The sequence below is a fragment of the Chionomys nivalis genome, chromosome 7 (assembly GCF_950005125.1).
Source record: "Chionomys nivalis chromosome 7, mChiNiv1.1, whole genome shotgun sequence".
NCBI lineage: Eukaryota > Metazoa > Chordata > Mammalia > Rodentia > Cricetidae > Chionomys > Chionomys nivalis.
Window position 1 is genome coordinate 79,718,749 of NC_080092.1, and position 18,638 is coordinate 79,737,386.

The window sequence follows — 18,638 nt, forward strand, 5'->3', positions numbered from 1 at the left end:
CTCCACTGCAAAGGGTCAAGGAGCATCGTGGCAGAAGGATGCAGAAGAATACTCTGAAACATTGTCTCCTGCCCACGACATGGCCATTGCTCTTAGAAACTCACGGTAGCCGTTGTTACCTCCAAAGACTAAGTGGCCCAATCTCTACCACGTAGCTAGGGATGGGTAGAATCAGGTCCAGGGCCCAGCTTTTCTGATTCTGGAGCTAACAGAGACACAGGTACAACTCAGTTTAACTATCTCCAACACTGGATCTTGAGCACTGTAAATATGTGTCTTTCAGGTTCATCTCTGGCAATGGAAATGTCAGTTCCTTTCATTTTCAGGTCATCTTCACTCAAAAAGCACTTTTCCATTCATTGCTCATGGTGGGGTCACCCCTAGCTACTTAAGATGGGCAATGGTTTTCAGAACTAAAAGGTTGTGAACTCTATTGTCTCGGTCTCTGCCCAGCAACTGGTTGGCCCCTTTAACCCCTTTTGGTGATTCACTTGTGCCTGCTGCTGTCCTCGGACTTTGATGTGAGCAGTTGCACTAGAAATAGTTTGCTCCTGCCGTGGAAGCGCCATTATTTATGTTCTCACACTTCTTGTTAGTAATAACAAATAGTCATATGGGAATAAATCATACCTCGTGAAACACAATAAATCTCCCCCTTGCACTGAGACATACAGAGACAATTTGTTTCTCAATGAAAACATTATTAAGGGAATAAAGGAGTGAGAGACCCCAGGACTTAAGGTAATAAGTGGTCATCTACCAGCCTTTGATTTTCTATCATCTCTGGGACACCTAAGGAATCAAAATAACTTCCTGAGTTTGAGGAGGGAAAAACAAATCAGTGTAGGGAAATGAAAGCCCGAGTTATGGTATCAAGACTGTGAAGAAAAGGAGAGGGGAAAAGGGGGAAAGGAGACAATAGAAGCCATGATCTATACGAATATGGACCTGACAGAGGAAACCCCAGACCTCCATGAACAATGGAGAACTTCGTAATGTAGCGGCTGGCACTGTTATGGGAAAAAGATAAACATGAATGGACAGATTTACCTCCCTGGGAACAATATAGCACACCTACACAATGCTGATGGGTTCAGGGAACAGGAGACACGCAATTCTTCTCAGATGTGTACTTAGAAAGTCTCTAGCAGTCCATGTGCAATCGATCTTCAGAGAGAGAAACATCTTAGCCCAGTTTAGTGGATTTTTATTTTTAAGAACACAGCTGAGGGAGCTCACTGGACTGAATTTTGTTTCTTACACATAGATTCAGCGATGCCATAGAAACAGAGAACTAGAAGCCCAACGGATCAGCCCATGTAGGCTTTGGCTGAACTCTATTAGCACAAACTTAACTCCCTTTATTTCATGGGTTATGTGTTCTTTAAAGTTGTGTGTTCTTTGAAATGCATCTTTAGTCAGTTTATAGAAAATTACATAAGCATTAAATGCTCTTTGAAATTCTCCTTTGGACACACCTAGAAACAACTCTTAGATTTTAATCACATTCCTTCCAAGAGAAAGTATTTTTGGAGTCTAAACAACTCTGGAATAACATAGCTTAACTTCAAAAATTAAATGGGAGCCATTAGAAAAGCCATATAGGAAATTCAAGTTAGGGCACCATGGGACTGGAAATATGTATTTGCTTCCTATTACTCTTGTAATGAGTAATGCCAGCTTCCTTGCTAAAATATCACAGCAGTGTTATCTTCTAGTTGTGAAGTCTGAAGCCTAATTAAGTGTCATGGGTTGAAATCCAGGAGTTGAGATGGGTGTATTCCTACTCCCAGCAATAGAGGAAACCCATCTCCTGGCATTTTACAACTTGTAGAACTGCATGTGTCCTTTGGATCATGACTTTTTTTGTGCATGCGCTTTCCATCTTCCTCTGTCTTTGCAGGGGCTCTTTTTACATTGGGCATAAGAGAGATCTCTCCCTCTTGAGATCCCTAACTAGAAAACACGGTCAAAGTACATGGCAGACACGCAAGAAATAGTCTCTATGGAACTTAACACTATGCACAATAAGTGCATGAAGGTAAAACTGGGAATACATTGACAGAGGGACAAGGCAGGTCCCAGTATAGAAGGGGACACTGGGGAGGCATGAAATTAGCAAAGGTGTCAATAGAGAAATAAGAACAAAACAAACAATTCCAAAAAAAAAACAAAAAAAAAAACAAAAAAAAAAAATAAAACACCTTAAGACACAATTAGCATTCCATAAAAGAGAACTCTACATGTCCAGTGAATGTATGGGAGATCAACTCATTCGCCTTCAAGGAAAATCAAATGACGTTTTGAAGAAGAAGAAAATACTAAATAGCTACTCTGTTAGTCAGCAATCCATCCCTGTGACAAAATGAGATAAACAATTTAAAAGGAAATGTCTGTTTGAGTTGTGGTGTTTGAGGTTTTAGTCCACAATTGCTCTGCCTTGTTGCTTTTAGGCTTAGGGTTAAAGCAGTGTATGGTGGCAGAACCATGGCGGAAATGAAAGCTGATTGCCACATGGTCATCGAGAAACAAATACTCAGAGACAAAGAGTCAAACACATGCTCTCAATGGCCTCCTTCCTCCACATAGATCCCACCCCTAAACTTTTCATCATTCATTGGCAGTACCATCAGTGGGGACCAAGGCTTCAACACATCAACTCTGAGTAGACACTTAACAACCAAACTATAACTATAACAGATACGTAATATAAAAAAATGCCTAAAAGCCCAGACTGAAAGTTTCAACTGTAGATGATACTTAAAGCAATGTGAATAATCAGTTGCGTACCGTGTATATCATTGCAACCTTGAGTGTGCGCATGAGCGTTTGTGTTTGTGTCTGTATGGGTACGCACATGTATGCAGGTGTGAATACATCTGTGTACACATGGACAACCTCAGGTATTCCTCGGGGAGCCATTCACCTTGTGTTTGAGCTGGTCTCACATTGACCTGGAACTCGTTGATTAGGTTAGTCTGCCTGGCCAGAAAACCCTGGGGATCTGCCTGGACCCTCCTCTATGATGCTGGAATTACAAGCACATGTCACTTTGCTCGGCAGTTTTTACAAGGGTTCTGGAGATCCAACTTGGGTTCTCATGCTTGTATGGCAAGCACTTTACCAACTGAACTATCTGCCCAACACGTGCAGCTGGGTTTTTAAAAACCATTTGGAATTGTGTACTGATGTTTATTATACCTACAATTTGGGATCCAAAATTTCCCATCAAAGAATATATCTACAAACATCCACAAATTTGTAGATTACAAAATAGACAAATCATAAGAGTATCATTCTCAAAAGTCTTAATAATGAGAAAATGTCCATTAAAGACACAGAAATGTAAAAATTAAGGTCTTGTCATGCAATGAACATTAATAGATTGTAGTCTTACCATACAAATATGTGAAGTGATTGGGTAAAATTAAAATGAAATGACTACTGAATCCAACAAAATCATTAAATCTCACAAATATAATTTGGAGCAAAAGAAAAGGAACCATATGAGTGAAATGATTTCATGTTTGATAAAACTCAAAAATTGACACACTGTGAGAGCCAAAACCATACACTAGTTGCCTTAGATAGCAGGGTAATGATAACAATTATAAAATCAAGGACAGCTACTAAACATACACACACTGACACTTGATATGAAGGTCAGACACACCATTTCTCATTATATTTGATCAAACCAAAGGGTGTGCCCATCTCTGAAAGTATATTATGATTCAGTTTACTTTAAAATGCAGGTGTCTAGTTCTGGTGCTTAATTTCCTCATTATCCTACAAGTGAACAGGTTTAAGATCTAGGTTGTCTGAGGTCTTCTGAACATCTTCCTATTACTCTGTATTCTGGTTTGGTGCTCTTGGGTACCTTTAAGAAGAGACTACAAGCTACTGTCTTTCCATGGATTATTTGATACGTCTGGTTGAGCGTGGGTAACACTTGCTGCAAATGGGCTCTCCTGTTGTAGTGTATAACAAGCAAACATCTCTGGGAAAAATCCTGGATACAGGCATGGCTTCACTTAGTCACTGTGAATGTAGCTCTCCCTACAAACACATCATAGTCTGCACACAGCCAAATAAACAGGAAAACAAATTGAAGAAGGGCGTGTTTCAGTCCCTCCTGTGGCTGCAGCAGCTATCACCTGAGCAAATAATGATCTGAGCAGAAACAATGCTGATGATGACTTCTAGAAATTACCTTCCTTGAATTACCCACAATTAACTGCTTGCAGCATAATTTCAAAAGATTTCTCAAACTCAAGGAGTACTTCCTTCTGTGAGAATTTCCTCTTGAACAGTAGAAAACAAACAACAAGGAAAAGTCCTGCTTATTGGTCCCTTCATGACATGTCCAGGGTATAAAAGCCCCAGAACTGAAACAGCTGTCAGAATCTCAGGAACCCCTGTGAACAGAACCTCTCCCTCCACATCCAACACCATGACCAACTCTTGCTGTTCCCCTTGCTGTCAGCCTTCCTGCTGCAGGACCACCTGCTGCAGAACCACCTGCTGGAGACCAAGCTGTGTGAGCAGCTGCTGCCAGCCCTGCTGCCAGCCCAGCTGCTGTGAGTCCAGCTGTTGCCAGCCTTGCTGCCAGCCCAGCTGCTGTAGGACCTGCTTCCAGCCAAGCTGTGTGAGCAGCTGCTGCAGCACACCCTGCTGCCAGCCCTGCTGCTGTGTGTCCAGCTGCTGCCAGCCCAGCTGCTGCCAGCCCAGCTGCTGCCAGCCCAGCTGCTGTGAGTCCAGCTGCTGTCAGCCCAGGTGCTGTATTTCCAGCTGCTGCCAGCCCTGTTGCCAGCCCAGCTGCTGCAAGCCCAGCTGCTGCCTCAAGCCCTGCTGCCAGCCCTGCTGCCCTGACCTGTGCTGCCAGCCAGCTTGCTCTGGACCTGTGACCGTCACCAGGACTTGCTACCAGCCCACATGTGTCTGTGTGCCTGGCTGCCTGTCCCAGGGCTGCGGGTCTAGCTGCTGCGAGCCCTGTAGCTGCTGATTCTATCTTTAGTCACATGCTAACTTGCCATTGTCTAACCAAAATCCTCCAACAAAATCACTCTGCGTGCTTTATCATCATTAACTATTAGTAGGTTGTCTTGTTGCACATGATTGTGGGTGTGGACTTGATGAGAGAGTCTGCTCTTCTCATTGCTCAGTACTTAACCTTCTGGTCTATTTGATCTTCTCTTGACCTTGAGTTACGTTGTCACATTCAGAAAAGAATATTTATTCCATCTCTCCAAGCAACTTGAGTATATCAAACCTTCATTCTTCTTTATTAATCCTGTGCAGTGATGAATTATTTCATTTCCCTGAGTATTCCATTCTCTTCACTATTGGGCTTGCTTTAAATTGTCTTCTGGATTACATATATTCTAAATAAATCTGCATGTGCTTTCTGAAAACTGTCTGGCTGCTGTTTCATCTTTTCCTGGGTAACTATGTGCTCCAACAGCATTTCCTTCAGAAAAGCTTATATTCTGAATGCCTTCCAGTTCCATCATCAGTGCACAGTCCCTCAGTATCCTCATAACATGTTCAGAGCCAACAAAATTCCTTATTCATTGTCATCTGGAACAACACTCGGGTCTTGCCTCATCTTGTGGTACTTCCACCTTTATCTTCCTCCAAACAGAAACAAATAGGAACTGGTAAGGAGTGCCTGGCTCTGGCCTCTCCTGCAGGGGAAAGCCACACACGTGCATGCACAGCGCACATACCTGTGCACAGAAAAATGAAGAACAGCAGTGCTATTTACAACAGCCAACTTGGATGTCCCAACAAAGAGGGATGGGTAAAAAAAAAGAAAAAAAAATGTGTCTTCTATGCATCCTGGATATTTTCAGCAATAGAAAAGAATGTAATTATGTTTTCCCCCTGGGGAAAGTTGTTGCAAACTAGAGACAATTGTGTCAAGTAGATTAAGACAGGGACAGAAAGACAAGTATCCTGTTTTATTTTTGGCTCTTAGATTTGATATAGTCATTACGTATATATTGTGTGAAAGTAGAAGCGAATCACTGCCATTTACCTGAACCCATAGAATTTCCAGTGGTATCCTAAATACTTGTCCCTCTAGCACAGAACAGCACAGCTCTCACCACTTATCAAAGAAGCTTCCTTTTGTGGAGACACACTACCACAGAGCTCCAGGACTAGTCAGGATGCAGAGGATAAGTGACCATGTAGGGAAACCTGGAGTTTTCTCAGCCCCAGTTGGTATATCTACAACACAACCCCTACAACCTCTGGGGTTCAGAGGACATCACAGAAGAGGGGGGCAGATATCTGCTCTTTGAATGTCTCCTAGATAGTACAGGCATGCTTCACCCAAGAAATCTCAACAATATGGTTGCCTTAGCAATACCAGGGTAATGACAACACTAGTTGACATGCCTACACCCATAGGGAAACTCTCACAAGGTAGATGAAAAGCTAAAGGTAATCAACGGCTATTGAGAAATGGAGAATCTGTTTTCTTCAGGTATGAGCCCCATTATAGGTTATCCAACACCAAATAGGCCTAAACTTTTCTACAGGCTAGCACCAGTAAATGGACTTAGTGGGTGAGCTCTGTGTGTGTGTGTGTGTGTGTGTGTGTGTGTGTGTGTGTACACATTTGAACACATGGTCATGTGTGTGTGATAGTTACAGAAGAGGAAATGAATTTGAGAAAGAACGAAAGGACACGGAAGGAGTTTGGGGAGGGACAGGTATACATGATGTAAAATACAGTAATTATGCACAAATTTCTCAAAAAATAGTTTTAAAAATATAAGTAAAATTTTCTGGAGGTATAAAAGAGATTAATAATGAAAAGGGAGGCCAAAGGCTGGGTAAAGAAATGGAGGATAGGTGAGTATGCCTAGCACACAATAATACTACGGGACTTTAAATTAAAAGTTTTGAGTAAGATAAAATAAAAGACAAGAGCTCTGTAATAGAAGATCATTAGAAGTCATGAATGGATATAAGGAGGGCAGTTAAAGAGTGAATATGGGTAGATATTAAGAAAAATAAACACAGAAGAACATTAAAAAGCTTTAGAATTTTCTATCTCTTTCCATCAGTTAATGGATGAAGTCTCTCTGATGGCCATTGGGCTAGGGACCAATCTATGAGTATAGCAAAATATTATTAGGCATCATTAAATTGAGATTTTATTTTCTCCAGTCATGTTTGTTTCAATCTGTGCCATCCAACCTCTGGGTCCTAGCACCCTAGGCAGTGCCAGTTGTGGACTCATTCCCATGGCATGGGACATCACTTGGCCACTCCCACAATCTCCATAGTAGCCTTAAGGCAGGACCGACTGTAAGTTGAAGATTATGTGACTGGATTGGTGTCCTATTCCCTCACCGGGAGCCTTACTTGGTCACAGGAGTCTTAGAGTCTTAGCTGGAGTCATCCCCGTAGGTTCCTGGGAGCTTTCCTTGCACCAGGTTTCTACTGCATCCCCAAATGCCCCCATTTCAATCTTCTTTCAGTATTCTGTCTCTGTCCTTTCTCCATCTGCCCCGAGTCCTTTCCCTTTCCCAAAGAGATCTGAGCCGTCCTCCTGGAAATTTCCTTATTGACTAGCCTCTCTGTCCTGTGGATTGTCACATATTTTCCTTTACTTTATAACTAATAACCACTTAAAAGTGAGTACATACCATATTTGTCTTTCTGAGTCTAAGTTATCACATTCGGGAGGATCTCTTCTAGTTCCAACCATTTGCCTAAAAATTTCCTGAGGTCACTGTTTGTTTTTTATTCACTTTGCATACCAACCACAGTTCCCTCTCCCTTCCTTCCTCCCTCTTCCCATCCCACCTCTCCCCCAATCCACCACCATCTGCTCCTCTGAAAGGGTAAGTTTTCCCATGGGAACTCTTGTGGGTGTCCTGTTCATGCAGGGTACAACACTAAATTCTAAATTGTAAGGGCTAGGATGTGAATCAGCTTATAAAGTTTATAAAGGTGGCTATGTAAGCATGAGAACCTGAGTTCAGGTCCTCAGAACCCGCATACAAAGCTGGATGTAGCAGTGTGCATGCATCTGTAATCCCAGTGTTGGCAAAGACACAGGAAGAGCTGTAAGGAAGAGATACAGCAATGACCTCCGCCCTCCACATGCACAGCTCACCCCCTACACACATACACACACACACACACACACACACACACACACACATTTAACCAAGAGGAGCATGTAAAGTCACAGATAAGAGAACAGATCCCAGAGACGATAATGAAATGAATGTGATTTCTCAACAGGAGATATGATCAGATGAGGTATAACAAATGGGGAAGGAACTGCTTGGCGATGTCATTCTGGGTCTGTATCACAGTTGGTCCCAACAAGGAAAAGGTATGTCAGATACACAGGAGACAGCTGTTCCTTGAAACAGTCTTAACAAAGATGCACAAAAAATAGGGAAATGGGTCTCTCTGTAATACATATAACTAGAATACCTCAACATCAGCTGAGAAAACACCTAGCACATTTCAGGAGAGTTTAAGGTGGGTTTTTTGGTTTCTGTGAATGAATTCTAACAGAGTACTTGAACTGAATCACCTTGAGATTCCAGAGTATATCTGCCCAACAAATACACTCCCTCAAGACTATAAGCATACAAAGGACCACATCATTTTTGAAGATACATAGAGAGTAGCATTAAACTGTTACAGATTTACCCAAAAATAAAAAGCGAGCATTTTCCAGAAACTTCTAAGCTGAATTTTTTTTTTTTTCTACAGATCTACCAGGGTTTGAAAATGATTCTTGCAAATTCAGAAACCTCATCTTGCTAAAATGGAAGAGGATGAGACCCCCTGAGGGGGCATGTAAAATTTATTATTTCCATAAGTCATATAAGTATAGGTATTAATCACAATTATTACTGTAAAACTGACATTCTAATGCTGTCTTAAAAAGTCATTTCTCTGGTCATGAATTCTAAAGGGAAGTCAAATAATGAAGGTCACGTTCTAAACGAAAAGCAAATGAGAGTGGCAGCGTGTCTCCTGAGATCTCTTTAATTCATACTGAAATCCACAGCTGGCCTAAAAATCCGGAAGACACAGAGTAATGACCCTCCTCCCTGTACTGCATTTGGATAGGCACTGCCAGTGCTTGTATCTCTGCCTCCCCTTCATCAAAACCACCCTAGTTCACCACTCCTCACTCATCTACATCATTGTTTTTATAAATTGTCAACTAATCCAATAAGACTTTTGCTAGCTTCAGCACTATTTCTTTAAAATGTGTCCTTGAGTGTTTAGTGTTGCTATCACGAAACATCTGAGACCATATGACTTTTAGAGGAAAGAGGTTTATCTGGCTCACGATTCAGGTGTCTGACAAGTCCAGACAGTCCCTGGATCTGCATCTCATGAGGACTTCTTGGCAATCCTAACATGACAGAGAAGCAGAAGGAGAGGATGTACATTGGGAAAAAGCAAGAGACTGTGTTGGCAAAAATCAAATTTCTTTTGTAACAACCTACTCTCTTAAGACCTGGTTCAACTCCATAAAACCCTTCCCATTTCCTGAGCCAAAAACCAATCATTCATGAGGGCCAATCACCACGTCTAATTAATTTTCACAAGACCCCACTTCTTTTTTTATTGTCTTTGTGGGTTTCAAATCATTTATTTTCATCCCACTTATCTCCCCATTGTCTCACATCTGCCCTCTGCCCTTGCAAACTTCCCCCAAAAACTAACCAAATTTGAAAGAAAAATCCAAAACAAAACAAAACATACACAGAGAGAGAGAGAGAGAGAGAGAGAGAGAGAGAGAGAGAGAGAGAGAGAGAGAGAGAAATCTGTGATAGAAGCTGTAGTGTGGCCCATTGAGTCACACAATTTACCCTCTAGTCCATTCATTTTTACTCGTAAGTGTTCATGCCATGAGTCATTGGGCTGGCTTGAGATCGCCGGCTTCTGCTACGCCAACCACCAATAATGAGCTCTCGCTGGGGCTCCTCTTGAATACCCTGTTGCTGTCCTGTGTCGTGGAGATCCTACTGTTTAGGATATGTAAGTTCATCTCCTTTACCTACTCCAGCAGTTCATAGATGAGGTGGATGCTGGGGTGGGCCAACTCGTAGCCCTGGTTCTGAGCCTGTGTGGTAGCTGGGTTGGTCAGCCCCCCAGCTTTTCCCCTCACCATCTCTACCTGGTCCATATTTCCAGCACCACTTCAGCTAGCTCATCCAATGCTGCCTACAGCAAGGAGCAGAGCCAGTTCTCCTCTCTCAGGCCCTCAGATCCAGGTCACCCACACTCACACCACCAGGACCTGCTCTACTGTTTCGCCCAGGTGAGGTACAGGGCCTACCTTCTCTCTTGATTGCTGTTGGTGGTATATGAAGGAGGATGACTGGGTTCAGCCCCCCACCCTGCTCTCCTGATCTCACAGCTGGCTCCTCTGTGCGCCCAAACAATAGGGTCAGCTCTAGTGTGCTGCCCAGGCACAGTGCAGGGCCTGCTCTCCTATGTGCAGCTGGTGGAGGGCAGGGCCAGTTCTCTCACTCTCATGATCCCAGGGTCTTGCCTGCAACAGATAGCAAGGGGTAGAGAGGGCAGAGCAGCTTTGTCTCACCCTTGCTACCACATGGCAGACAGGGGACAGCTTCACCTCTCTTGCTCTCACACCCTCAGGGTTAGCTCATCTGTGCCCCCAACCACAAAGTCAGCTCTAGTGTGCTATAAGGGGTGGGGCCATCTTTCCCAAAGGCAGGGGGCAGCTCTCCTCTGAGGGGCGGAGCCAGCTTTCCTGAAGCAGTATCTAAGCAGGGGCAGGGCCAAGTATCCCAGAGTCAGTGAAGGGTGGGGTTGGCTCAGCACAGCATGGTTCCAATAACCCCTGTGCTAACATGCTGAGGACATCATCACAGACCCCAGCTGCAGTAGGACCATGGACCCAGACATGGCCCTTGGCAGCTGCTCAGACCTGGATGTCACCATGGGCCTGGTGGGAGCACAGGATCAATATGACCCCAGTGGCAGCATGAAGATCCCACTTCTCAAGAGTCCTACTTAATGGTCTCCAACCAGAGACCAAGATGTCAGCACATAAAACTTGGAGAAACATTCCATACCGGGCCACAGAAGGATGTGCTGTGTGATTCTGTAATACCTAATCTAGTACTTGCTATCCACATTTCACACCCACCAATAATACTGTTAGTGTGTGGTTTGAACAGGAAAGTGCTTTAGAAAACAAACAGTACAAAAAGTTACATCAAGGCCAAACTGGATCACAGGAGACTGAGGAATCTTGACCTTTTGAGAGCTAATTTTATTGGAGAATGTGAAGAAAATAAAGGACAGAAAATTAAATTCGGGATGTGGAATGTATCATAAACAGAAACTGAATAAAAGTCATTCCAACTCTGTGCCCCAGAAGTGTGATCATAACTGCACCGAATTGTCCTCAGAAATACAAGATGGAATGAAGATGTGGACATTGATATCTGTTTTCTAAAAAGAGTTACTAAATAAAAAATAATGTCATCCCAAAAAGTAAGGAAAAAGAGTGCTATAAATATCAATATTTTAAAGACATAATAGTTTAAACAATAAGGGGAAATCCCAGCTACTCTGATGAGGCAACATACAACACAGACACAAAGTATTATAATTGTGAAATATTTTGTTCCTACTGTATCAAGAATATACAAATATATCCTTTTTATCTACTAGAGTCAAGCCAGATCATTTAAAATCCTCCCAAAACCCTGGTTGGTAAATGATTAAAATGATAAAGGAATTTGGGTGCAAAAGCAATGTGTATACATGCATTGTTCTCCCATATAAATAGCTAAGAACTAAAACAGCAGCATACATATTAACACAGAAGGTAAAATGCCTAGACATAAAGCTAATGAAAGCTATGTGAGACCTCCAGACACAACATTATAGAAGTTTCACTAAGGAATTTATCCAAGATTTATTTTTATTTGTATTTATCTGTGTGTATGTATGCACATGTGAGCCATGTGTGTGTTAATGCCTAAAGAGGCCAGAAGAGGGCGCTGGATGCCCTGAAGCTGGAGTCAGGGCGACGATGAGCCATCCAAAACAGGCGGTAGTAACTCTGCAAGAGTAAAGCCATGAGTGCTCTTACTGCATGCTGCCTCTCCAGCCGAACACTGAGCAAATCCATGAACACTCTGCTCTTAGGTGTTTTACTGTTTAAAAGAATCCATCCATTAACCAAAAGATCCCTTCACGACCTTCTGTTTCAGAATTATTCTTAATATTTTAATAGCCTCAAATTGCTAGCTATACCGCATGAACAGTAGAGGGGAGAAATTATGTCTTACTCATTTATTGGGAGATTATAAACCAAGGATAATGAATGAATTACCTAGATGAACTAATGGTGGTAGCATACATAAAAGTAGCAGATTCCATACTACTTCGCTCACATAAAGTTGAAAGGCAGCTGGAAGTAACCTATAATTTATTGTATTAGTAAAGAGATGTGAGGAGATTCTTCTCTGAGAAGATGGTGTTAAGTTCGATTTCTCAATGTGGTTATAGTGCCCCAGGCATGTTCCCCTTGTGATGAAGTTGTAAACTAGAAACTTAAACACCTTTTTAAATGAGTGCCATGTTGCAATAGTTTTATGTCAGCTTGACACAAGGTAAAGTCATTCGAGAGGAAGGGGGAGCCTTCATCAAGAAAATGCCTCCATAAGACTGGGCTGTACACAAACTTGTAGGATATTTTCTTAATTATTGATTAATGGGGGAGGATTCAGTCTCCTGAGCTGGTGGTCCTGGGTTCTATAAGGAAGCAGGCTGAGCAAACCTTGAGGAGCAAGCCAATAAGAAGCAACCCTCATGGCCTCTGCATCAGCTCCCTCCTCCAAGTTCCTGTCCTGCTTGAGTTCCTGCCCTCATTGCTCTTGGTGGTGAACTGTTATATGGAACTCTGAGTGAAAGGAATCTTTTCTCTCCAACGTGCTTTTAATCATGGTAATTGATTGCAATAGTAAACTAAATAGGACAAATGCTATTTCTCATAAAATTTTCAATATGTTAGAGCTTACCTATAACTCAGACATCATCTCTTCTAAACTATTCCTTTGTTCATTTGGAAGAACAAACGGAGACAGAAGTCAGTCACTCAAGATCACTGACTTCCTTGCTTTACAGTGTTAGAAAGAGAGCCACCAGCACATTTGGTATCTCTAAAATGTACCTCACTTATTCCTGGCCCCATCCATATAGATTTTCTCATTCTGAAAACGATTATACAAAGGAGGGACTACTGGTTTACCAAGGATGCAATATTGGTTGATGGTTTTTATCTGAGTGGCAAACTTTTGCTTCTACTCACTTGATCTGGTGCTGTGCTGCATGGGAATGCAGTTTCCCAACCATCTCCCCAGTGTCTGTAACACACATGGGACACACGGATGTGGAGACTGGTATGGACACATGTGCATACACTACTCCTATGTGGGACTTCTGAAGGATAAAGAGACATGGAACCAAGCATTGCGTTGCTCACTGGGAGGATGGTGTGATCAGGTTCCTTCCCACAAGCTTCCTAATTTAAGCACAAAGGAACAAAGCTGCAGAGGAAAGACCCTGACCGTTCCAGGCTACAGGAGTCACATGAACAAATGGTGGTGTGACTCCTCACTTGTATCTGAAAACAGTGATTATGAGTACATCTCAACCCAAAAATATACTAAATACTAACTTTTGGAAATCCCAACTGTTTGGGGCCTATAACAGAGCTATAGGGGAACAGAGCTAGGCAGGGAAAACTAAGCTGACTGCTGGGGAGAAAAGAGGCAGAGGCAGAGAAAAGCCATGGAGCTGCTGCCAGAGACAGAGGCACTGAAACCTTGCTGGTAAGCCATGACTTCATGGTGATGCACAGGTTACTAAAAATGGGTTAAATTCAAATATAAGTGTTAGCCAGTAAGAAGCTAATGAGCCAAGCAGTGTTTTAAATAATATAGTTTCTGTGTGATTATTTCAGGGCTGAGCATCAGGGGACAAATAAGCGACCTCCTTGCTATAGACATGGTCACCAGCAAAACGATGTTCTAAAGTTTAGTGAAATTCCATGCAATGCGACCAGAGTGCATGGGATGTATAATAAAATAGAAGACCAAGGAAAGATGTCCCTTCCCTGGGCAGAGCTCAGCTCCTCCGTGAGAAAAGGGCCAGGCATGGCTTACTCAGCTCTAAACTTCCATGTTTTTCTACCCAATTCTCTTTTAAGAAAGACACATCACGTTGACAAGTGCCTCAGCCAGGCTGGAGTCTACTCTGTGAATCTTGACACCCTTCCTTGTCTTGAAGTTACCTTTGTGCTAACTGACTTTTTTCTTCCTTGGGTTATAATAAACTTGAAATTTCAAGGGAAGGTTACACTCCTTAATTTCCTTATTGTGGGTACCCATGGGACCCCGTGGGGGGATATTTTTGACTTATGAGAGTTGAATTTTGATACAAGGTAAACATACTCGCCACTCATTTTCTTTGTTTTAGTGGAAACATACCCTGCCTGTGTTGTATGACGTTTCCTTCTGGGGCATGAAGAAACATCTATACAGCCTCCACAGGACACTGATAACAGACCAAAGAAACTATTCCACCCAAGTCCACCTTAGTGCACTGGGTAGTTTATTGATGTTACTTAGAGGAACATGAACCACTCAGAGGCAGCTACACCACAAAACGTCCCTCCCAGCATGGGTGATGTTCATGAAAGCCACATCCCCGAAGCTCTCCACAGAACCCTTGGGCAGTTTGGGGCTAGAGAGTCATCATTTTCCAGAATTGTCACTGTCTCTAGAACCTTGGAAAAGGACCTTGTGACTCTTGCAACTTTCAGAACCTGTATAGTTCTGGTAAGTTTTGTCCATTCCCAAACTAAGAAGTGTCACTCTGGGAGGGAATGTTTCAATTCTGAGGAGCCAGTCACAGATTTTGAGGAACTGGCTGTTTCTGGGAAACCCATTGCAGAAAATGGAACCAGGTCAAATAGGTGTCAGACCTAAAGGATGCTGTGCTAACCTGTTGTTCACCCCCAGACTCATTATCATCTCATTGTAATTCACTAGCCTAGTAAAATTTCTGCCTGATGGTGTCATCTTGGTCCAACCTCCTCCCAAACAGATTCGGAGGACCAGTTTGCAGGATCCTTAAAAGAGAGGAAGTGCTACTCCTGGAGGGACCTGTATCCCTTGCAAAAAGTTCAAGAAAAATACCTTTGTGTGTTTTCTAAACTCCTGCCTCTCCTGACCCTTAAAAGACCCTCATCCTTTACATGAATGGAAGGCTGTTTCACCAACCATGACTCCTTCCTCTGGCCGAAGATAAACCTTCCTTCATGGCTGAATTTAACCTCAGTTTTGTTATTGTGTCTAGGATGCCTTGGAGGAGAAAGGACCTAGTTTAACGCCTACTCCTTTTGTTTATTCCTTTGAAACATAACATTTTAGAACCAGTTATGATGTGACCTGCTGTACTAAAATGTTCAGTATTCTTTGACAATGAATTCATATTACTAGTGGGGAATTGGTTTACCTTCTCTTCTTTATGCTACTGATAATGGCTAGAATGTGTTCTTTGTGATAGTCTCACAAGTTGGAGATTAGCGATTTATATCCGTTTATGATTCATGGAAGATATAAAAGCCTGTGAAGGTTGTTAGCCTTAATAAAGAAATTAGATATGATCTCAAGGAATCATAATCTGAAGAAGGCTTCAGATAGAAAGAAAAAGGGCAACTGGGAAACAGGGGGAGAGAAAAACAAAACAGAGAGACAGACAGTAGGGAAGAAAGAAGGATGCGAGCTGTGAAATACACATTTTCTCAAGAGTTCATGGAATCTTCTTCAGCATGGTCGTGTCCTAAGATATGCAGCAATTCTGAACAATTATTAAATATTCGCTTACATCTCTATGCATGGCTTTGGAATGGAAGGACAAGGTATAGCAAGAGAGGCAACACAAATGCATGAAGATTAAACAACTTGTGTACTGTACACAGTGTGTGTGTGTGCGTGTGCACGTGTGTGTGTCCTCACGTGTGAGTGCACATGCTCACCAGCCACAGTGAACATGGGATTACAGAAGACAGCCTCATTTGTCAGTCCTTGTTTGAGACAGTGTCTCATGGCTGCTTCATATATGGAACTAGCTGATCCTTCTGATTACTCTCTTATCTCCAGGCCCCATCTTATTGCAGGAGCTCTGCCATTACAGATGTATGTGCTGCCATGTCCAGATTTACATCAGCTCTGGGGGTCTGAACTCAAGTCCTCACCCTTGCACAGCAAGGCCTTTACCCACTAGGATATGAGTGGGATTGGGATACATGATATGAAGTTTACAAAAAACTAATTAAAAAAAGGTTTTTTAATGGTGATTGGAATCCTAGTCAAAGCAATAAGACAAACATACAAAATGAAAACAATACAAATGAAAGCGGAAAACATTTAGACTTCTACCCGATATGGTCCGATACTTAGGTCCTGAAGATTACATGAAAAACTCTTAAAACTGGAGTGGCACAAGAAATGGCTCAGCAGTTAGGAGCAACTACTCCCCGGGGGACCTGGGTTTGGGGATCCAGTACCCTTTTCTGGCTTACTTGACTCCTGCACACACGCATACAGTGCATACAAACACAGGCACACATGTATAGGCAATAAAATATGAACAAATAAAATTTTTAAAACTCTTGAAACAAATGAAGAATTATAGGAAAGTGGAAAGACACAAGTAAACAATCAGTTTTATGACTGGGCACTTGACACACAGAAGACTGAGTTCAAGCCCAGCTTTGACGATTGTCAGTAGCTTCTTCTTAGAATTCTTATTTCTGTTGTTTCAAATAAACATCCTGAAGTGCAGATGCTCGGTCACATGATCTTTTTCCTTGTGATTATTTAAAGAATCTCCATAGTCATTTCCATACCTCCTGCACCATTCCATATTTCCACAAAAATACAACATATTCACTTCCTTGTCAACATGGTTATTCAGATTTTACTGGTATTAGGAATAAAATTTCACTGTTGTAATCATTTATAAAATCAAATAATATATCAAAGTTTAGTAACATCACACATAATCAGTGTCAAGGGTGTGATGTTCCTGGTGATCTGGAAGGCCAATCTAAGTTGTTTGTCCTCTGTCTGATGCTCAGGTAGGTACCATCAAGAACAGGTGTGTCTCACTGTCTCCCAACATCTGTGGTGGACTACCCAAATACATTTTGAGAGATGCATATTTATTTTTCAAAGTCCTCATTAAAGCGTTGTACACTTTACTACTCTTGAAGTCATTCATTCTTTCATGTTGGTTTTGTGGATGAGGCTTTACTCCTATGTAGACTGCTGTTGAGATCAACTCTCCATGGATAATCGAAGCTATTGATTTTCAGTCTTCAGGGCTTTATGAGAAAACAGACTGAGAACTAGGTGTTGAGTCCATCATTGTGAATACAGCACTCTTATGCACAGAGACATTTATAAATCTAAGCACAGATGGCAGAAGAAAGTTGTAAGAACAAAGAAATCTTGACCTTCCCATAGAGTAAAAGCTACCAAATGACCAGATGACAATAGGAGTTACAACAAAGTTGATAGGATGAACCATTGAGTTATTGGACAGTGTTCAAGTTAGCTATCCCAAAATAAGAAATGAATGCTTTCAAATGATTCAGACCATTACATGAGAATGTCCTTCTCCATGAACACAAATTAAATATGGAAATGGCAAAGAAAGAGGAAGAGTCTCTCTGATTGGCCCAAGAATTGGAGGACCATAGTATAAAAGGGCATGACTGGAAGAACTTGCTACACTGTTGAACACTCACCCGTGAACAGAGTAAAACCCTCCACACCTGCTACCATGGCCCTCTGCTGCTGCCCACCTTGCTGTGAGCCATGCTGCTGCAAGACCACCTGCTGCAAGACCACCAGCTGCCAGCCCTGCTGCAATGAATCCAGCTGCCCCAAGTCCATCTGCTGCCAGCCTTGCTGTCCCCCAAGTTGCTGCAGTATACTCTGCTGCAAGCCCTGCTGCTTAAAGCCCTGCTGCTGTGTGCCCAGCTGCTGCCAGCCCTGCTGCTGTGTGCCCACGTGCTGTGAAAGCACCTGCTGTGAAAACACCTGCTGCAAGACCACCTGTTGCAAGCCCACCTATGTGAACATCTGCTGCAGCACACCCTGCTGCCAACCCTGCTGCTGTGTGCCCTCCTGTTGCCAGCCATGCTTGCTCCAGCTCTGCTGCCAACCAACATGCTGTGAAACCAGCAGCTGCAAGACCACCTCTCTTAAACCAACCTGTGTGACCATTAGATGCTGCACACCCTGCTGCCAACCCTGCTGCTGCTGACCAGCTCCCCTAAGGAACATCTGCACAGCCATGCTCTGAGGAGAGCAGAAATGCCCTAGATGCAAGAGTCACACATTAACATTTGAAGACCACCTTTATTTTCTCACCAGAAAACCTGTAGAATGTAAAATCTTACTAGACTGTGGGATATGCTGTGAGGAAGGATGGAATTCCTCACCTTCACTCTCCTCATCCAGAGATTATGGATCTTGTGCCATCTTTATGGGGGGCTGACGTGAATGTCTGGTATCACTCTAAAT

At 42.6% G+C, this 18,638-nt stretch overlaps 1 protein-coding gene and 1 pseudogene across 1 annotated transcript; both read left to right on the forward strand.

Annotated features, from left to right (window-relative positions):
* Positions 1 to 4,453: 4,453 nt before the first annotated feature.
* Positions 4,454 to 5,005, forward strand: LOC130877151 (keratin-associated protein 9-3-like). Its single transcript, XM_057774102.1, has one exon. The coding sequence runs from the start codon at positions 4,454 to 4,456 to the stop codon at positions 5,003 to 5,005; it is 552 nt and encodes a 183-aa protein (XP_057630085.1).
* Positions 5,006 to 17,892: 12,887 nt separating this feature from the next.
* Positions 17,893 to 18,417, forward strand: LOC130877065 (keratin-associated protein 9-1-like; annotated as a pseudogene).
* Positions 18,418 to 18,638: the final 221 nt, after the last annotated feature.